The sequence below is a fragment of the Pogonomyrmex barbatus genome, unplaced genomic scaffold (assembly GCF_055798465.1).
Source record: "Pogonomyrmex barbatus isolate J1 unplaced genomic scaffold, ASM5579846v1 scaffold4, whole genome shotgun sequence".
Taxonomy (NCBI): domain Eukaryota; kingdom Metazoa; phylum Arthropoda; class Insecta; order Hymenoptera; family Formicidae; genus Pogonomyrmex; species Pogonomyrmex barbatus.
In genome coordinates, this window is record NW_028297138.1 from 12,568,346 (window position 1) to 12,591,506 (window position 23,161).

The 23,161-nt window shown below is 38.0% G+C and overlaps 1 protein-coding gene across 3 annotated transcripts in view; it reads left to right on the plus strand.

The window, feature by feature from the left end:
- Positions 1–303: 303 nt before the first annotated feature.
- LOC105425601 (lachesin) overlaps positions 304–23,161 on the plus strand; it is a 32,081-nt gene continuing 9,223 nt past the window's right edge. For 2 of the 3 annotated variants that reach the window (XM_089081034.1, XM_089081035.1), the window contains exons 1-2: positions 20,764–20,853; positions 22,741–22,862. In XM_089081034.1, coding sequence (XP_088937160.1) covers positions 20,769–20,853; positions 22,741–22,862 — 207 coding nt within the window. In that variant the 5' untranslated portion in view covers positions 20,764–20,768. Of the gene's footprint in view, positions 483–20,763; positions 20,854–22,740; positions 22,863–23,161 lie in introns of those variants that run through there. The other variant, XM_011636443.2, reaches the window with a different exon arrangement.

Here is a 23,161-nt window from a genome sequence, read left to right on the forward strand (position 1 = left end):
CTTGCATAATTCTAGAAAGAAGCATTATTTTATAATTTAATATCATATATTGTTTTATTTTTAATATCATATATTGTTTAATTTAATATCATATATTGTTTTATATTACTATTCTATATTTAAGAAATGATTTTATCTCGTTAGTTTAAAAAGTTTCTCATATAAATCTAAAAAAGAGCGCGCGCGAGGGATCGGTGGCATCGGTGTGACGTTAGCCGTCAAGTAGCGAGTGTCGACGTTTGAGCGGACGCGCGGGCGACGACCCATAAAAGGGAGATCGCGAGAGTGGCGGGCGCACAGTCGCGCACCGTCTACCCGGCAGTACGGTACGGAGCGGAACGCGCGGGGCGCGGTGTTATATTCTATCCCATTCGACGTCCGGCACTACTTCGCCGAGAAGCAACAGTTATGCCCTCGAGGACGATCGCATCGCTGATCGTCGACCCGCTGCGCTGTTGAACCCAGTCGCGCGTGTGCCCGCGGTAAGTCACAAACACAGAAACTTTTCAACTCTTGGTTCTCCAAGATTCGCGTTTTCTACTTCGCGCCATTCGCGCGAGAGATCCCGCGCGAGAGTAACTTCGCTCCGAGATTACGTATTCTTAAAAGCTTCATCGAGGGAACTCGTCGGTTCTTTTTTTCATCTCTGATGGCCGCGCTCGGCGAAGTTTCAGTGTAACAACGTTTTAAGTTCATCTACATATTTATAATTCGTACAAGTTTCCCCTCGACGTACGGCAAAGGCGAGCGCCATTTTCGAAAACGGGACGAAATAAAGAGAGAGAGAAAGAGAGAGAGAGAGAGAGAGAGAGAGAGAGAGAGAAACGTAATAAAGGGATATTTCGGCAAGGTACTTAAATGCTACATAATACTTCAGAAATCTAGTAAACTACTAATAATTTTCATTGTGATCGTTACTTCGATCGTTCGCATGGAAATCTTTCAATTAGATCATTTTCCAAACGTATAATTATTAAGCCATCCAAAGTTTGGCGCTTACGCTAATTCAAACTTCGAGTGATCGAACCACCATTTTAATATTAATTACGCGACTGGTTATTGATGAATCAATTTTAGTTCGATAGAATTAGAATGTTTTGTTTTATTAAATTATCGTGTGGATATCGGTTTGAAAATATTCCGATTATAAAACAAATATCTAGAAATAATTAAAAAGTGAAATGTGATCATGATTTATACGTGTTTGGCGTTCCTCACAATCACAATACAATAATTTACGGTGAAATCGATTGATAAAAATTAATTTTTAACGTAATAATAGAATCAAATTTAATTTTAATATTTACATAATTATAACTCATTAATTATATAAAAAAATTAAAATATTCTATAATTCATACATATATATGAATAGACACTGTTCACCGTTCTTTTGTTACCTTTAAATAAAGCTTTTTCCTTTAGAAAATTCGAGAGAAAGCTCGGCAGCCTTATTTAACGCAAAACTTGGTCGGGAAACGACTAATTATCGTCCCGATCTAATAATACTACTCTATTCCATTATTATTTGTTTTCACAAGTAATATCACGTTCCGCAAGGCGAAACCGCGATCGAGGGGTACGGCGGACGGAGGGGGAGAATGAGAGTCTTGCAGTCGAGCAAACTGCCGAACTTCAGCTCGAGATTAATTTGCCGGTACCTCGGGGAGCTTTGGAAGCCGCGTCCGGCGTCCGCGGCTTCTCGAGCGAGAGAATCGGGAGGTCCTAGGAATTGTACGCGCGATCAAATTGAGCGCGTGTGGCACAGAGTTTGACAACGGAGTCCCAAAATTGCGCAGCGACTATCGAGCTGAACCATTGAAATCAGAAGATGCCTCTCGTTTCGGAGGAGGGCCGCTCGCGATCGAGAAACGATCCTTCCGGCAATCCTTGTTTTTATCGAGATTCGACTTTGTGCGCTCGATAATTGAATTTGCCAATCCTTCTATTTTCAGAATTAGACAACACATAACTGCTAATTTGATTTCGTTAATATTTCAAAGGACATTAATGTAACTTCATTGTAAACCATCGTATTATTATACGATCGATTAAAAACGATTATTGGCATAATTCCGTTATTTCATTGAATTAAATATTAATTTTATTGTATGTATGATGTTTCGCCGCGAATAGATTATTTAATTGATCAGATTTTGCGATACAAGATAATCTGATTTATATATTATAATTAAATATTTATTTTCTTAAAATCGGAAAATAACTTGACTTTATTATTTTGCCGGAAAATTTTCCGGATCCAAATTCTGTCATCGTTCTAAAATAAAATTGTCTTTCAAGAAAAATAAATTTAGATTTAGTGTTGCGTAAAACGGCCGCTATGTTGGCATTATGAATGATTTAATTGCGATTTGAAAAGAAGCAAAAAATAAGAAACAGAAAGTACTTGATATAATTGATTTATATGCGCGGAAAATTTTTAGAAACTTCTCGAAAAAATTTTGAAAACAACTAAGATAATTCAAAATTATCTTACGTCTTTGATATAAAAACAGATCAAAAACGACTGAAGGAGCATAAATTGCCTATCTTTATTAATATAACATTATATAATTAAACTTTCATGATCTTGTAATGAACTGAAGCGAGCAGCACATTGCAAGAAACGTAATTAATCACAGGGCCATGAACAATGTTATGATTATTAAATACATTATATATTAGTTTTATCCGCTCTGAAGTTTATGCCTAATTGGTTCCGCACAAAGTTTCTACGAGAATGTCCTCGCAAAATATGAAACAAGTTTAAGAATCATCTAAGAGTAGTATTGCGCGTGTCTTACGCTAAGATTCATGCGGATCTCGCGAGTTACTAGAAAGTCTAATTTCTTGGCGGAATTATTCCCGGTGAAGCTGTCGTATTCCTCAGGGGTGGAAACAGGGGGAGGGGGGGGGGACAGCCACGCGCATCGCCAGGCTTAATGCACAATGACTATATCGCATCGGTAGGGAGAGTGTTGCGGTTAAATCTATATGTAGGCGGGAGAGAGGGAACGTACGATGTGTGCAGAGGCTGCGTGATTCCAACTACCGCTTTCATAGATAGAGAGAGACCGACGAGATTGCGGCGTAGAGTAGTTGTGCTAAATGGTTCGCAAACTAATGTTCAAAATTCGGGCACTGCCGCGGGACCGAGGGAAGATGGGGCGGGAAAGGAAACGCAGCGAGCACGCGTCTTTCTGAACGGAAAGAGGGTAGTGGATGAGGGTGAGAATTGTACCAACCGACGAGGCGGCGCGCATATGTAACGTTACCTTATCCTAAAATACTTACCGTACCTCGTTTCGCACGATCATGAATTAAACAACGCCCTTTCGTCCGTTGCGTCTTTAATTATCCGATCCGTCGGAGATCGGAGAGGTGCATATAATATAGTACTATTTGAACAGGCATGAATGAAGTAAATCGTCAGTCATAAGATCGCTTAGGACTTCAAAAGGGAATATTTCCGACTGGTTAAAAGAATATCAGTATTCCCCATCATGATTAAGATCACACGCGCATCGGAGACTCGCGCAGTCTTCGTTTCCCAAGTGAATCTCTCGTGAATACACCGCGACATGGATAGGTGCGCCGGGAAATGGAAATAAGATTCTCTTCATTTTTCCATGCATAGAAAGTGTCGTTCCCTTTTATATGCACGCGGAACAGATATCTTATTTTCCAGCGCGCGATCGAAACACGATCTTCCGGATTGCCCGCACGCGTATTGCCCGAATCTTCTCATGCTCGCACGAAATGCGCGATCGATTAATATATTCGCGATTAATATATACACATGCACATAGTTTGCGTTGTTTCCTCAATAACGGAAAAGTAAAGCGAGAGCATGATTGAAAGATTCACGATAATTCACGATGTTCACGATAATTCATGACTTTTTTAAATAAATTTCATTAAATTTTGCGACGTTAATGCACCACAAGATTTTCTTATATAAACAAGAAATTGTCCTGTCATTTGTTATATTTATTTCTTGCATAACTGCGATACAATGCTTTAAATTGCCTCACCCGTTATACGAAGCGCGCTTCCACGCTATAGTAGATCTGAATGAAAATGCGCTACAATACAGCACCGTGCTGTACGTCTTTGGTCACTTTATTGTTGGAAGAAGCATGTCCAAGCCGCAGCAGTATTTTGTTGAGAACTCAGCTCATATATATCGGTATCGGCAAGTTTCGCTCGACAAAACAAATTGCTTATACCATATCAATGAAACTTCGTCGGAAGTGTGTGTTTGGCTACGTATCGATACTTCATATAAACCGTTTGTTTAACTTCGGAAATAGGAGAGAAAAGCAGTACCTTCCGACACGATGGGCGGAAAACTGAAAAATTCCTTGTAGGAAGGATAAAAGAGAATATATCAAGATGTAGAGAGACAGGAGATGTAGGGACAGGAGACGCGTCTCGCAAGAATCCTGAATAAACGAGGTCGGTTCTGGGATAAGATAGCTTATTCGTTTATTTAAAGCAAATGTAATCATTATAACGTATTTTTGTGACAATGAGATATTTTATATATATCTTTCCTCGCATTAAAGATGTATGATTCTTTATTTTTGTATAGATTTTATTCATATGAATTGAATTGATATTTAATTGATATTTAAAATTAATTGACATCTACGAATAGTAAGCGCGAAAACTGCGCAATATATATATATATATATATATAAAATTATGCGAAATTTAATTAATGAACTGGATTATTACAACAAGAATGATTTTAAAATAAAAACATTTTAACAATGCATAATATTATACACAAATAGAAAAATGAAAATGTGGAATCATGATTCTCGCAAAATCATATTTCTTGCTTGAGATTAAAATTTATTGTTACATTATATAAAATATTTATACGTTACTATATTAATTACAATATTGTATATATACAAAATAAATGTAATATAACAATAGATTGTAATCTCAAGCAAGAAATGTAATTGTGCGTAAACTCTAATTCTATTTTCGTAAATAATGGATTTGCTGTTTGAGAAGGTAATTGAGATTAAACTTATTTTCAATGCGATTGTAGAAACGCAGCGTTGCGAAAAGACAATCAAGAGTTGTGGAATATCGTCAAGAAAATTTCAATAAGCATGTTGGAATATAACAAAAGCTGAGTTAGTGTGCTTGCCACGATTTAATGCCAAGTTTACTCAAAGTGTACACATGAAAATTATATATTATTATTATATAGAAATCCGTATTATTCGCTTATTCAAGACACTTTTTAATTCTGCATTTAATTATCGACGTTTAGAGAGAAGAAATCGTATTTATAAAATACAAATACGATTTCTATTCTCGTATTTTACAATTACGATTTTAGCAATGTATTTATTATGATACGTGCTAATTAAGTGAGATTTATTCGCATGAAAATTTATTAATAATGTGTGTCAAATTTAATTAATAGAATGTGTTATACTTATCGCAAGTGACGATATTTCGCAAGTGCAATATTCGAAACTGAGTAGATACGTAGATGGTGTCAATAAATGGCTATTAACGATGCTCAATTTGTTTAATTTTTCGATTTGGCGCAACCAAAACGGATATTTAAACAAATACAAATCTTCAAACTCATGTTTTTCCAAGCGCCGATCATGTTTTTTTATCGTCGGCGATTTTTGCATCAATTTTCGATGGATAAATTGCTGAAATACATGCGTTTAAACATACGCGTTATTGCATTTTATCGGAAATATGCTTGAAAATTCTCCCCCGGATGGAAATCACGAAAAATGGTAACAATGCATCGAGGGTTTGTCACATTCTTACGCGTGAAAATGATATAAATTTTTATATGCACGCATATACGATCCAAGAGAGAAGAAGCTTTTCGAAGGCTTGGAATTAAGCTGCCTTACTTTCCTCATCCCTACCCCAACTTCCTTGCAACATTCTTGCCACGTTCCTGGCACGCTTTATGTATTTACGACGCTATATGTACGAGCATACCTGCATATGAGTATGGAGATATTTTCGAAGATGAACAAAATATGTAGTATATAAATGAACTAATAACACAAGAATAAGAGATTTTAATTTCTGACATAGTTTAAATTCTGACAATCTTGCAATTTTTTTAACTATGACCAATAAATTAAACGCATACAATAAAATAATAAAAATCAAAATTGACCAAATTTTGACACTTTTATATAGCTGTTATATTACCAAATATTATATTTGGTATACATTATATTACAAATCTGATATTTGGTATACGATAACATAATATTTAATAAATATTTCTCTGAGTCTCTAGCGACAATTCGGAGATGTGGTTAAACTTACTACGTTCAATCAGCGTTCTTTTTCCCGAGCAGTGCAGTAACGCGAACATTCCCAAATTCAGAAATTTAACGAGCAACGTTTATACGAATGATTTCTCTCTTGCAAAGAGTACTTCGCCGAAAACATCAACTCTCTCTCTCCCCTCACGGTTCATCCCGCGTACAGCAGGCGCGCGTGAAAGTGCAGAGTGAGGAGGTGACGAAAGTGAAGGACAGGGGTAAATGGACGGGTTTCGGGATAGAGTGGCTTTCCGTTCTCGGTGGAGGCATTTGTTCCGTTGACGCGCAAACGCGCCCGTGCCTCGTAATAAACATGCCGCGCGCCCGCCGGACTGACTGATGATACCGTTCACCGGTAGATCTATGTTATTGGTTACATCTCCCGATACCGATGAGCCATTGAGCACGGAGGCGAGGAGGCATTCGTCGTGCCGAAACGAACGGCAGTAATTACTGCAACCGCTTTCCTCCGTACCATAACTCTTCCTCCCTCCCCCCCCCCTCCCCGTTCCGGTCGATCTTTTCGGTTTCACGGTTCACCCCCGCGTTTGGAAGCGCAAAAGTTAATTCGTCCCTTCGCATCCCTTGCACTTGATCTCTGCGCGATCTCTTCGTTAAACGGACGAGGGGGGCCAGCCACGGAGAATCGCCCCGATGAAGGCATTTCCGTCTATACGCCGCGATTTAATTTCAATTGCAAATTATGCGTGCGCATAAAAATGCATAAATTTAATGCTAATAATTTGATTATGAGGTGCTGAATTTTTTAATGGTTCTATTATGAAATTAAATTACATAATTTTTGCGCCATTCTTACGCGGCACATTTTTGAAAGTGTGTCACGCACTTCGCTTTCACCGTCCACCGAAAATGCCACATGAAGAAGAATTAGCGGGTGTATAATCTCTATTTTTCTTTCCTTCTCTGTCTCTTTATTTCTTTCTTTTCCTCTCGCTCATTATAATGAAATATACATTGCATAATATTGACTATGCATCGAATTGTCTCTCTCTCTTTCTCTTTCTCTCACGCTATTGGCTAATAGACTCGCACTTTACGTAAATGAAAAACGTTCGTCGCCGCATGCCGCAACGTTTTGAGACATTAGCGGAACGTATATAAATAACGCTTTGATCTTTATACCGTGCGGTACAAAGTGTCGAAACGCATGTTGGATGGCCCTTCATCCGCGTCGTTTAAATGTTAAATGCGGTCGTTTGATACTAATCCCTTTATTAACGCCGATCGCATATTCGATATGCAACAGATATCAAAGTAAAACCGAGTCGTTAACATGAAATTACACGTCAAATGTACGGGTCAGACAATAAGTGCGTTAATTTTTACGCCGCTGAAATGAAATCACTCGCATACATCGAGAGTTTATAAAATAGTTGATATTGCTATTGACGTCTTTCGACAATCATACCACAATCGGGGATAATGGGAGATAAAAAAATATTTTTAAAAAAATTTATGTACATGCTTAATAGAAAACGAATAAATCTCTCGATAGTGTATCTCTCGATAATGTCACGCGCTTATATCCAGAATGTAAAACAACCTAGGGATATCGAAGGGAATTTGCAAAAAGGCATGGACGAAGTTCATTTCCTGGGCAGTGGAGCAACTACCCTATATAAATCTTTTCACGTGTCAACTATTTATCTTTGAAATACGTTGGCGAGCGACACCGCATGATTCGCATGCTGTTTCCAATAACCCCTACGAGTAGCGTATCATTTATACGCTTTCCGTATATACGTTGGTTCTTTACGAGAAATTTGGTAAGCGAGCCACGCGATTCTCGTTGCAACGTATTAATTTTCATCCTACTTAATCATTGTATATTTACGATCTTAAACGTAAAATTATCACGCATTAATATCCCGTAGAGAAATCTGATTTTGTGCAAAATTTCGTATTACTAATCTTGCAAAATTGCGAAAAATATTTATGCGTGATATAATAAATTTGAAGTCGGTGCGATGTAACGAAAATGCGAAATGCCGCCATACATTTACGTCCGCATTCCTAAATACGGCATGCGAAAATACTTTGACTGTCTGATACGTGTAATTTCAATGTAGCATCAGGTGGGTTCGGTGCTATTACGATAACGCCGCTGTGACAATTGAAATTATTATCAGTATCCACCACATCGTATCGCGTTGTCAGTATATCTGACAGATTAACGAAATAGCCAATATGAAAGAAGAATAAAAACTAACTTCCACGTCAGATAAATAATAACGTCGCCGATGAAATTTTATCGTGGTAACAAATCTTTTTCTTATTGTTTTCCTTGACTCGTTAGCAGCGAGTAATGTGGCCATTATGGTCGCGCCAAGTACGAACTTCATATTTTTGCGAGAACTCGCAAGCGCGCATAAAATTTATCCGCCTTAAGTCTTACGGCGGCTTTAGCAAAACCGCTTCGCGTTTGGAGACAAGATTTAATATTCGCAACGTAATTCATTTGGATTATGCGTGTGCATTAGGAATGGCATACTTCCGTTCTCGCTCGAGGTATCTTCGCGCTAATTAAAATTGGATCGCGTGACGTTTCTTATTATCACCATTAATGTAATTGGCGCGACTATCTCTCGAAAGGTGGGGAGAAACGTTGTAATGTTGCGCGAGTGAAATGCGTTTAATCGGTATCCCGGACTACCCGAACGCACGGGGAGTCGTATAAAAATTAACGCGCAGTAATCCGCCGCGCGGATTTATTTTAATTCAGTCCGCCGTAACTAGCTCGCGCCATTCATTCCCAATCACGAATTCGCTCGCGTAGATCGAATTGCACCTTTCTCTGGTGTGCCTACCCTCCTCGTCCTTCTTCTTCTCCTCTTTCTCCTCCTGTTTCCTTCCTCTTCCTTCCTTTTCGCTCGCACGCTTTTGACTGTAACGCCTATTCGTCTTTCGCGTTGCGAAATTGCTTAATGGGATCGTATCTACCGCGTATATGCTATTACCACGCTAACAAATAGAATAACTCTCGTAATATAACTCGAAGCTTCTCTCCCTTTCTCTCTCTCTCTCTCTCTCTCTCTCTCTCTCTCTCTCTCTCGAATTTCAGACAAAACATGAAATCGTTAAAACGATTTGCAGCACTTCGAAAACAGAGAGCGTGCCCTTCTCCTCCGTGCCTTCGCTCTCCTGTACATAGATCCCTTTCTCTCTCGCTCAAACCGAGCTAATCCCTCTTCGTACAAACCGATTCAGTTACCCCGTGACGAACGGGTACTCCGGCCTAAATGAATCGATATTTATTCGAAACAGACGATCCGTGAAAGCGGATCTCTCTTGGATCTCTCGTTTGATCAGCGCGAAATGGTCTTTTCACAGATTTTTCATCGAACATTAAACAAATCGGAACAAAGCGATTCATAAGTCTAATATCATATCAACAATATGAGCTACATTTCGCGCGACATACTTACATGTTACCGATTAATTATAATTATCTTGTATGCATAAACAGTTTATAATATTTTCATTTTATTTCGCATCACCGTTTGAAAATTGTTGTTGTATAATAACAAATTAATTTTCGCCACGTAATATTATTTCTTCCATAAAGTAACAAATTAAATATATTATTTAATTATTTATCATTTAATTATTTATCACATAATTATTCGTCGTTTAATAACACTCAGTGATTTGGGGACCAGAAAATCAATATTTTCACAGCAATAAAATTAAATCTCGTTCTACAAAATATATTATAATATTACTTCAATATAATATAGTAAATAAACGTAAAATAAACTTGCCTAATTTCTGTTCTCGTTTATTAACATCATTCTTCAAATACGCTTTCTTCTTCTATATTATTGAACAAGTTTCCGAGTAATGTAATGTTTGCCAACTGTGTATACTATGGGAAACTCAGAGAGAAGTGTACCGCAAAAGTATTCAATGTCGGCCCTCGGGCGCTATTTCCATTATCATAATTTTTTTCGCTAATGACGCCTAACGGATGACGCAACGCGTACGAAAAATATGATACGTGGCACGGTAGATAACAGAGGGGACAGGTAGCCGAAAGAGGGTGCAAGCAGGCAGGATGGATGCGCGGCGGTGAAAAGGGGCACCTGCTGTATCTCTGTGTGTGCACCCAGCCCGCGGGGTGCAACTTAATGAGCTTCCTGTGTTGGTTCCGCTTTTAGCGCGTAACTCGACGTCTCTCTCTCTCTCTCTCTCTCTCTCTCTCTCTCTCTCTCTCTCTCTCTCTCTCTCTCTCTCTCTCTCTCCCCCCTCATCTCTCTTTCTCTCATTTATGCGCTCTCTGTCCGTCATCATCCTCCGTCGTCGTCGCGAGCATCATCACCGGCGCGTATATCTCGAAAACGATCCATCCGCAACGTTGGAAGCGGCATTAAGATGCAATCACGGCGAGTCGCGAATTAGCCGGTTGTCCGTCTCGAGAATTCAATTCTCGCATCATGGATAAATTCTTTTCAGAGAGAGATTCTCGTCTGTTAATTTTGAAATTGCATGACTTATTGTCACGTGCGTATGACTAATAACTATTATCGAAATTTAATTTTGCCAGTCTAGAGATGGAAATATTAAATCTATAAATTTTCGATTTCACACAAGTAAAATTACAGAATAGACGTATGGAACCAAAGAGAAAAATAAAGAAATCATATTTTTTAAGGGATTAACCTTTAATAAGAGAAAAGAGGTCGAATGTGTTGCGTGCCATGTAATTTTCGTCGCTAAATGTATCACAGTGTAATTTCTTTTAAAAATTACGCGAGCGCGGTGGCAGCTACAGTCCTTTGATTAGCGAATTTTATTTTCTCCAAAGCGAAATAATTCGTTTAAGATCCGGTTACTACGAGGAAACTTTTCCCTCACCTTTGCTTCGTGTGTTACTTTCTCCCTCTCTTTCGATCCAGCATTAGGTTACTCGCGCGAACACCAATTCCTACCACAATCCCATCGGATCCGCTTTGTGCGGCGTCTGGAGAAGTAACAAATTCTCCAATTCTTCGACTCTCGTGCTCTCTCGCCGCGGAACCGATTGTTCGTTACTCCGCGAGCGGACGAAGGTACGGAAATCGTGTATCGATCCTCGCCGAGCGCGGGGGTTTTACCCTCGTTGCATCGCGCGTACCTTTCTAATTTCACTACTCACCGCCGCTAACTCTTGCTCCCTGCACATTTTTATTATCTGCATATCTCCGTGACCTGCAGATATCTTATTTCTCGGCAGCATTTTTATTCAGTTCTAAAATATCACTGTAAATTTTAGTTCCGATCTCAGAAGACCTCGGTTTCGATCGAATTTCTCTTGTTTGCTGAGTACATATCCGTACGGCGTATGTATCTTTTACGAGGTACATGGAGAGAAACGTGGAACAAACGTGGAAATTCATGCGTTTCATGCGTTGTTTCTAAAAACAGATCTACGTAATAACCGTGAAATAATACGAGATCGATCGCTGAAATATTTAATTTAAAATCCTATTAAATTTCGTCATTCTTCTCTACGTTCAATTGATATCGATGATTACGTACGAAAGCTTACGACGCTTTGCAGTCACAGCTGGGCCGCGGTCCGATTCACGCTCAAAGCACTATTGGCGTCATTCTATCCTTGTTTTACATCTAATGAATAATAAAGATAGAATGACGTCAAAAATGCTTTGAGCATGAATCGGATCGCGGCCCTGCATTTATCGCGAAACTCTTTTATTCGCCGAACAAATACTCGTCAGTAGTGAGCGTCGCGGCCTATGCGTTCTTTTGTCATTTTGTGTTCTTAATAATTCTTCATAAGACCTTCGTGGCCACCTCGCCCATTCTCATTTTTCTCGTTTCTCTCGTTGGAAATCCATCACGCCGTATTACCGAGGGATCAGTGAGACAGACGCATATGTACATACACATACTTAAAACGTCGGTGAGCCACCACTTGACGTTTGAATACCGCCGAACTCTGTTACTGAAGTGGCCCCATGACGGAGGGTAACAAGGGGGATGTATTCCCGGTGTTGCAAAGTGCTGTGGTGGCGCCAACTTATCGCTGCTAAGCCTCTTTACGAATGTAGCTCTTTTTCTCCTCCCCAACTTCCTCGGATGACCCATTTGTCGCTGGATAAGTTGATCGTTCGCACATGTTGTCCTCGTTGCGGCCTCGATGCAGAATCACGATGGGCAGAAATCAAAGCCGCCGACATTCGGTCGTGTTAATAGACGTTTCGTTACGCAAATCATATGAGATGATATATTGATTTAAATACATTAAAATGTATATTCCAATTATTTTATATCTGGCTAATAATAATATAATTCACTATAAAAAATATTTTGCATTCCATTTAGCAACGATATATTGAAAGAAATTCCGTCATACGTAATTTTCGATTTGAGTAGCCTTTTTCGAGTAAATATTTTTGCGCTAACACTCAACGTCGCATGACCACCGCATTATGTCAAAGATGTGCCAGGGACCCGAACTCATCCGCTTGTCTCATTTCCTGCGGCTCGATTTAACGCGATTTAGCAGCTGACGGAGGCACATAAGTGAATATCGCCTCTTTTCTCAGCTGATATTCCAATATTTTTGCCATTCTCCCCGATACCGATACCTTAAATGCAACCGAGAATCGCGACGGAAGAATCCTCGGGGAGTTGCCTGGGGAGGTTAAACGGAGGCTGGAGATGTCGTATGCAACGAGATGCTGCATCTCGGAGATGCAGAGAGGAAGAGAAAAAGAGAGGGAGAGAGAGAATATACGTACGTACGTGTGTGTGTGTGTGTGTGTGTGTGTGTGTGTGTGTGTGTGTGTGTGTGTGTGTGTGTGTGTGTGTGTGTGTGTGTGTGTGTGTGTGTGTGTGTGTGTGTGTGTGTGTGTGTGTGTGTGTGTGTGTGTGTGTGTGTGTGTGTGTGTGTGTGTGTGTGTGTGTGTGTTAAGGTGTCTTCCAACTTCGCAGACAGTTCGAACCACAATCCTCAAGTTCCATCGCGCAAGCGAATTCCCTTCGAAACCCATCCTAATGTCGCTTGTACGACGATAACGGCGTTTCGCGTTCATCGATAGTCAATCGCTATTTCGCAGCATCCTTTGCATGCCCGTGACTCACATTAGGCTGTAAGCAGCCTAAAGAGAAAGAAAGAGCGAGAGGAAGAGAGAGAGAGAGAGAGAGAGAGAGAGAGAGAGAGAGGGGGTGGGAGGTTGAGAAAAGAAGGAAACCAGGAAAGCAATTCGAGTTCCTCACGTCGTTACTCGCACGTCGTTACGTCGACGCCTCCTCTCGTGTCGCCTCGGGCGATGGTCAACCGCATATGAATGGTGCGACGTAAGATGTCTAAGAGGTTTGACAAGTACGTACGACCATCTCAGTAAGACGAGAATAGTTGGTGGAATTGTAATATTTTCAGAACGATGAGTTGTCTTCAGATACGACCAGGCCATTAGAAATGCATTTTTTTTTTTATTAAGAACTTGTCTAAAACAAGCGAGTTATGTTTTAAACAAAATAATTATTATGTTTCTACGAGAAAAAGCATTTTTAAAAGTTAATGCAAGTGTTTTTTATTCTAATATATAATATATATATATATACAAATATGAATAAATATATTCCGTATGTTTTATATTCTATGAGATTCGCTAATAAAAGTAATGGAACACTCTATGTTTCAATATATTTTTCATTAAAAGATATATAAGACTCTTTGAATATTAATCTCTTCATAGATGTTTAATATCTTCTTATTTTGTTGCGAGTATTCTGCAATTATAATTTACGAGATTAAATTTATGGATCGAAGATTTTCATTATTCAAAATTATTGTATGCAAATGACGTATATCAATGTTAACGATCTTGAATTTATTTTTTTTTTTTATGCGACATGCTTATCCAGCAGAAACAATGGCATTTACAGTGTCAGTAAAGTCACGGCGGTGCATGGGAAAGACGGCTAAATATTCATACATACCGTTACAACAAGCACGCTTGCGGTAAAGACTGTGGTATTTAACAGTACAATTTACCCTGTCTGGTATATCCTGTAGAACGCAAGTATCACTGGCACGACTTGTTACGGTTTGTTCAACGGACGACACGAAAACCGAGCGAAGATGTCCCGCTGACAAAAAAGTTAGATAGTAAGAGATAGTAAATTAAGTTTAACAGTAGAAAAGTGAAGAGAAAGAGAGTAGAGGGAGCAACTCCGGGAAAGCTGGTGAAGGCAGACAGATATATAACTTCTTTTACGGGAACTTCAGCGGCAATCCCTTGTAACATAATTAGTAAAGTAACTCGCGCGGCGATATCGTGAGAGAATATTTATTTTAAACTCGGTGGAGAGGAAGAAGGGAAGAAGGGAAAGTTCGTCGACAAGTTCGCCCGAGCGTGGAGGGAAATTTAGAGATCGTGGATTTGACAGCGGCTTATATTCAGGATAGGAAGGAAAATCTGTTCGGATGAAACATTTTTTAAGCAATAAGCGCGAAATACCGCGATTTTATTACTTCTGCGTTACGCAATGGCATGGCATTATCGAGATTTGTTTTAATCCCCGAATTTTCCGCGATATTTGTTAGCCGACCTTTCAGCGCATTTTACTCGATGAAGCGAGCGCGATTGCAGTCACATTAATATTTTTTGCATGATACGTCTTTTTTACAGCTGCAGAATTACTGTGTGCATCCATCCAATTTCATGCGTATTGTGACCGATGAATTTTATTATATTCTCTTCGAAGAGTGTCATCATCGATCTACTTACTTAAAAGTGACTAATATATATTTGATAATAAATAAAATAGCAAATTTTAAAACTTTTACAATTTTTACAATTGAACAACATTTCTTATAAATGGAAAAAATTCTGTTAGCAGATATTCAACTTTTTTCTTACTAGCTTTTATTTTTGCTAACAATGTCAAAAAATTCTATTTTATCTTTAATTTTATCTTTAATTTATCATTGATAATTAATAACTTGATATAGAAATAAAACTGATTTTTATTTATTGAATTAATTTTTCGATTAATTTAATATTTCATAAACTTTTTCTTTTACAGATGATTCTTTATTCAAAATTATTTTTAAATTGTGAAAAATAGACCAAAATGAGACTTAAACATTATCGAATTTGCATCAAAATCCCTCATCGATGGAATATATTCAGTTTCAGTGTGATATGGTACTTTTCCTACCTTCAAATGTCTTCAGACCTTTTATTATCCAACTGGAGAGTGTTATGACAACCTTATACATACTTCTATTATAAGTCGCGGAGCGCATCGGTAACGAGACATTATAATTACCGTCATAATTATAACGGGTCCTATAATCGGTAGTACAATGCATAGTTAACGAAGAAATTTAATATGCCGCGATGTGCTGGTTTGGCTATAGTATTATAGCGGGTATGGTATGGTTATTGTACAAAAGTTTGTTAAAGAGACAGAGAGAGAGACAGAGAGAGAGAGAGAGAGAGAGAGAGAGAGAGAGAAGAGACATAAAATTTGATACTGTAGATATATGGAATCAGTTGCATATACGAGAAATTGTTATCTAATATAATTATCATCTTTAGTTGATCTGTTCGTAGTAAAATAAAATATATAATCTCTTATAAAACAAAGGGAATTTAAATTTAATGACAAAAGATAAAGGAAAAGAGTCGTCTGTCCTCTTTAAAATTACGGACTTTCTTGTAAGAATCGAAAGATATAACGAGTCACAAGATTTGCGTTAAACTTTTTCACAACTTGTACTGTCGACAAGAGCGTATTAAGCAGCGATAAGTCAGCGCGGTTACGAAAATCCCTCGAGTCAACTCAAGGGCTTTCGTCACTACCTTCGTCATTGGTACCTTATCAATAATCAATCGCTATTACTTTCCTCTCGATAGCGTTAACGAAACTTTCGATTGATCGAGAGAGAGAGAGAGAGAGAGAGAGAGAGAGAGAGAGAGAGAGAGAGAGAGAAGTAGAGGAATCTATTGATATTAGTAGAAGAGAGAATACCGGAAACTGCAGTTGCACTTTTTCAGATCAAGTGGGGCGAGCGAATGAATATGCGAGAGAGGTTTCGTTATCCATACGTCTCTCTGCATCCAAGGGTGAAATTTTATTTGAAGGAGAAAGCTCTCTCTTTTTTATTAATAAAGTGATATACATCATCTTTGATGGGGAAAGAGATCGATAAATCTCCCATTCACGAATGTCGGAAGAATGATTGATCAAATTTCTTTGTTACGATACGCGAAACCATTCCGTCGGATTTGAGGAGTACATTTATCATTGTTTCACTTGTGATTCACTTGGGCTACCGATGGGTAAGCTTTAAAATTAGCGATTGAAATCGAATATTTGTAACTAATCGGACCCGGCCGATCGACATTGCCCCGCCGTAATTCGAGTACTCGGCAATTCGGAAAATTAAATCCTGTATTTTTTGTGTAGAAACAATTTTATTTAAATGTTATTTGATATATTGAAGAGAGTTTTGTGTTATTTTATCACGCGTGTCCGTTATCAGAAACCCATGTCTCATGAAAGTATTTCCAATTCCTATTCGTTCTCGGTATTCTCTCTTCTTTTCGACAGATTCGACAGTTCACATGCAATGTGAGAGGATTATCTTAGAACAATAATCCTTAGTAGCCCTATTATCGGCGATTGGCCTATTCACCAGTCGTACCTCATTTGATTTCCTGTCTGCAACTTGATTTCCTGGATAGCTTAAATACAAGGTTTAGCTCGCCAAACGCGGCGTGTAAATTACCCTAATGGGCACATGTATTAATGTGACAGCGGTAGACAGCTTCGGTATTACCTGTCGTAAGATAAGAATCAAATCGGATTAGTAGAGATAATCAAATTAAATACCTATTCCTTTTCCATACACGACATTAAACAAAGAATGAAAAAATCTCAGAGGCATTTTGTTGGAGAAAGTAAGAGGGAAAATATTTATCTCGAGTAAAATAAATTAATATATATGTTTTATAAGAAAGAAAACATTGAGTTCTGGTAAGTATGTTCAAATCTTGCACGCAGTAAAGAACTTTGGATTTGCTTTTCTCACGGTAGAATATTTAAAGAAACAAACCAATGGTAAACCTCGGTGAGAAGAGATTAGCTGTATGTAAACGGGAGGCGCCTTGGCGAGAGAAAAAGTGTATTCGCTAAGTGCACGTGAGAATTGCGTCGAGAAATTGCGAAGCGTGTAACGCGATCACCGCGGTGAGAAAACGAAAGCCAAAATAAAAGGAAACGCGTAAGTAATAGCTTCGCTAGCAAACCTGATAAAACGAACGGATAGTCGATGCCAGTCGTCGTGGTGGCTTTTATTTTCTTCTCACACGCCTCAGGAATCGGCCGCAGTAAAACACGAGAGAGAGAAACAGGAACGAGATTAGGAAATACAGCGAGAGAAAGCGGAAGAAGCGAGAAGCGAAAGTTACCGTCGTCTCAGTCGAAAAAAATCTCGCTACCGCGAAAATATTTCTTAACTTGACGGAAATAGGATTAAGGAAAACGTACTTGTGTGAACAATTTTGTAATTTTTATAATGTTATGAATGCATAATACAATATTGCACGAAGATTTAGGATATTATGATCAACATATATGTTCGATTTCTACTTCATTTCATCAAGAAGAACCTCTTAATCACGTGAATCTTGTAAATTGTCAATACCGAAAGAATATTTCAGCTTTAAATATCTCCGCGAGCGACTATATAGTTTTTCACGTGTGCACTCACAGCTGCATAATGAACATTTTTACAGCGTAAATCTAATAACACGGATACGTATCGACTTTCCAATTATCAACTTTCTTCATACTTTGAAAACTATCGAAATAGTATCGAGTTCCTTCAAAAGTTATACGGCTAAATCATAAAATATTTTTACGTAGAACATTTTTTCTTAGCTTTTTCTTTTGTATCTTTTTCTCTTTTTTTGTAAAACTTTGCGTAAAGTGATCGAGAATTTATGGATTTGGACTGTACAAAATTCTACGACTTTTATAATCTGTGAGAGAGACTTTTATAATCTGTTTAGATTCGATAATTTCTCTAATTGATATGATTATTATTGACAGTTATCTTCAAAATATCTTCAATGTTGACGTTTCGCTGCGCGCATGTATAATTGAAAAATTTTTAAACTTATTAAAAGGATATATTGGATGATAATCCTATCACTTGGAAACATGTGACAAATGAAATAATTTTCATAATACTTAATTAATTATTTTGTGAATGATCATATTTTAATTACACTGTTTTTATATGCGCCTATAGGACGCTCTCAAATAAATTACATCCAGGTCGATAATTTTCAATCTATCAAACGTTAACAGGTACGCTTGATTATTCATCGGAAGGAAATAGTTTAATGTGCTTGTGCGCTTGGAGTGGAACGATAGGTAACGGTATTGCCGAAGTTAGAGGAAGTTTTTGATATCCTGACTACTAATCAGCCTTTCAAAAATGTGAAAATGTGACTGTTGAATCGTTCGTGTTTTAAGATATGAAATCTTATTTTCATGTTTACATCGTGATGCTTCTGAAATAGGATTTATATAACAACTATAAATATCTATTTAAAGTCTATATTTCACATGATCTATAACTCGTCTCGGAATGTAGAATAGAATTTTACATATAATTTTATGTATACTGTTTTATAAGAAATATGAAAATTATTTAAAAAAATATACGAAATACACACACACGTTATATAAAATTATAAAAAAATGTTTATTTTAAAATCTGACGCAATTATAGATTATCCGAGATAAACTTCAAGAATAGACGATTTTTCCAAAGTTATAATTTAATTGAAGAGAATTGAAGAGATTTTATTGATACGTAATTATACATTCTTTAGAAAATTCAAAAGATGCAGATTGAGGCTTTTGTCACGTAAAACGATTAAATGTAAGCTGAACTTGTAATCTGAATTTCTTTGAATCGTGATTACAACCGTGACGTAAACTGAATATCCAATTTACTTTTTGAAGATCTCTGATTTATTTTAAATTTTAAAATTAAACTCATTCGAGCTCTTTAAAGTTAAAATTACAAATGCGAACTTTAAAGATAGAATTTTTGGCGAACGCGAAAGCAAGACCGGCCGAAGTCATAAAGGGCGAGCTTTGATACGAGCGAAATTTTCATTTGACTGTCGGAGTGCGGTCGTTACGTACGTAACGAACGTACATACGTATATGTGATACACATCCGCGCGCACGTGTGATCCCGGAGACGCAGAGTGCGCGTATCGCGAGAGGGTGCGAAGAGGAGGGTGCACCTCCACTGCCATTCGAGAGTATTATTGCGGTGCTGGCCGGTCGGCAACGGGTGAACAGGGAATATATCAGCGGGTTGGCGTTTATGTGGCGACCAACTGTCGAGTTAATATTCACGCGATTCGGGACCGACCCTCCCCTCCCCTCCCCTCTCGTCCTCTCCCTCCGTATCCTCGTTCCGAGCACGACGTCGCGAAATTCTCGATTTCGACTCCGACCTCTCTCTCCTCCCTCTCGTCTCCAAGGCTAGTCGCCTCACCGTAACAACTCCCTCATATGTTCCTCTCACGCAAAATTTAATATATTATATTAGCGAAAATTCTAATTATGACTGTTTATGACCGCAAACTAGAGGTTTACGAAATAATAATAACATATAAGAAAACTAAATTATTACATATCGTATTTAATATTTCTTGAGCAATTAAATTTCTTTGACGTTTGGATTTTGAAATATATCTTTTACAACAATTTTTGTCGATTTTTTGCAGTTTTTATATTTTCACGTTTCTCTGGAGTCGGTTTGTTTATTTCATTTTGCTTTTCAGCGGTGAAAGAAACGCACGTGAGCTTTTCTGCCTTTGATCTCGCAGTTTGTTGATTCTTATTTGTGGCTTAATATATTGCAAATTCAAATAAAAATATAAATAAAAAAACGTACGTCTGTCTGTTACAAATTTCTATATCAATATTTTTCCTTTCTCTTCTTTTTTTGTTAAATATTCATTATTTATTTATTATTATTATTTATTTTCACATTTGTACATTATCGCTTACTGATAACAAAATATCATTCTAAAGTTATCGTAATTATATTTAAATAGTTTGATTCAAACTTAATTATTTTAACAAGAGAACTTTCCAAGCATTTCAGCTTGCATGGTCTTTACCCGTGTTCAATCAATTTTAAATCGATTTTAAATTAAACTGTAAATTCTACGGTAATTTTACTGTAAAATTTACAAATAAATTATTTCTTACTTAGAAATTAGAAAGAATAAATATAAAATAATTAAAAGATACCAAATAAGAGTCTTCATTCTAAGTGTGACATTATTACTCAGTTCGCTCAATACGTTTACAACACAGCACTCTAATTTAATGTGTATCACGTTTTATATTGCAGTACGTATGGCGTATGGCTTACCCTATGGCATGGCATCGCGGAACGTCGCACTCTGCGTCCTCATCATCGCCTTCTTCCGCACCAGTCTCGGTAAGAGTTGAATGTACCGCTTGGGCACAAGGTAAGTGTCTTCGTGCCGCACAGATCTCTGCGAGAAGCAAGAGAAAAAAGAGAATCTGGATGGGGAATTACGAGGAGAAGTAAAAGTTACAAGTTTTTAATCCGCACGAAATGACAGAATTTCCTCCTCTCTTTCTACACGGAGATCACCGCGATTGGTATCGTGCCCGTTACGCCACTTTTGTACCGCCTCTCTTTGCTCCAGTTACAGTAAAAATCAAATAGAATTCTTCTCAGAAGACGTCGCTATGGTAGCCTTTCGCGTTTCCGCGAGAGCTTAAAAAGAATCTTCGCTTAAAAAGAAGTTGCAGGAGTTGCAAAGTGGCACAAGCCGCCGGCTTTCCCCCCCGCCTCGAGATACGAAACGTTGCTCGCATTCTGTATCGTTACGTTTACTTATTTATTACCGCTGCTCGTTTATCATTCTGACTGTAAATTGCGAAATTCTTTCCAAGAAATATTGATATTTAACCCTGGACCTAAACCTTAGTAGTTCGTATACTTCGAATTATGCAACAATGAAAAACATGCAGGAAATTTGATGGAGTTGGCGAGTGTGGTTAAATCCACCGTTCCTTTTTAAGCGAAATTCATTTAAGCGAAACATTGGATTGTTTTATGTAAAATAATTGTGATAAGAAAATACAAAATATATTTTAATTTAATTCATCTTAGATCTTGAGAATTTTGATATTCTTACTATTCAATGTTTGTGGAAAGTTCTCTTTAATTCGAAGTGACGCTTGATCGATCTGTTACGTAGATTACAACAAGCTCGAATTGTAATGTATGAGCACTTGACTCGCATGTGCGAATCAACAAAAATACTATCTGGTCTTCGGGGTAACCTTTCCACGCGATAGATCATGATAGATGATGATTACTCCACAAGTCAGCGAACTTTCGCTCGGCCGTGTTCTACGTGATTAATAAACACCCCGTTCTCGCGAAACTTTCTCCCCTTTCCTTCGTGCTCGCGTGATCGTTTCGAAAAGTTTGCCGAGAAAGATACAGGAAGTATACATCTTCTTTTTTTTTTTCTTTCGCCTATTCCATCCATAGTTATTGCGAGGATGAACGCGCGACCCTCCTGAAATGTAACGTCACATCGAATTGGCGGCCGCCACGCGAGAATGCGAAGGGTGAATATCGTGACGTGCGAGGATTACGGAATCCAAGAATTTGATGCGGTTAATAAACACTCCAATATAATGCGGCGCGCTCTCCTGTGTAATAAAATGTTAAAACAAAGAACATTCTAGAAGATCCATTAAATCCAGTAAAATAATATAAAATTAATAAAACATATTAAACAATTTTGAAACATTATCGAGTTGAAACATATCGATCAAGTATACATATATTTGTATGTGAAAAAAAAAAAATACAAGCCAATTTTTATCCATTGTATTAATCCATTTATTTATCCATTGTATTATGTATTGTAAGAGAACGAAATGTGTGCAAACCTTAAAATTAGTTTTAATTCAAAATTAACGTTCTCTAAATCCATCTCGTACGGGACGGACACCAACGGTATAATCAAAAGTGCAACGCAAAGAAAGAATTATGATGATCACGTGGTAACATGGCCCACTGGCCGCTCGTTACGTGCATAAGTAACGCGACGATCTAGATTAAATTTTGCTCGCCCAGCGCAAAAAGGTGGGTGATGGGCATTCTTGTATTCGGTTTCCCCGAAACTCCCCTAATGCACCATCCATATCATATATCATATTTCGTAACGGCAGCGATATCGGCGGCAAGTTGGCCCGCAGGGCGGACTAATTAAGGATTAACTTCGCGGATCGTTTTAGCCATAATCGCTGGCGCATAATTGCTAATTGCATAATCCAGGACAAACGCCACCCAAGTCCGAGATCCTGCCCGAATTTCTGGCGCTCTTGGAAAATCACACGGTCACTCAAGGTCGCGACGTCTCCTTCACCTGCGTCGTTAATCATCTCCAGTCTTACAAGGTAAATATATTCACGCTCGTGCGCGTGTTGTAATTAGCTAGTCGATTAGGGCCACCGCTCGAAATAGTAAGTAGTGTGGCCTAGATCGTATTTTCACTTAATACACTGGACGCAACATAGACGGATTGTATTGCCGGGTAATTGCGACGTAACCACGTGGAACTATATTATTCCGTTTGATTATTAAGCGAGACCCCTACCCCCTAGTTTGGATTATTCAAAAACGCTTAATTGCAAAGCAATTGCGTTTGCTAAATACTTTAAATAAGCGAAACTTTAATCTTGCACTAAAAATGAAG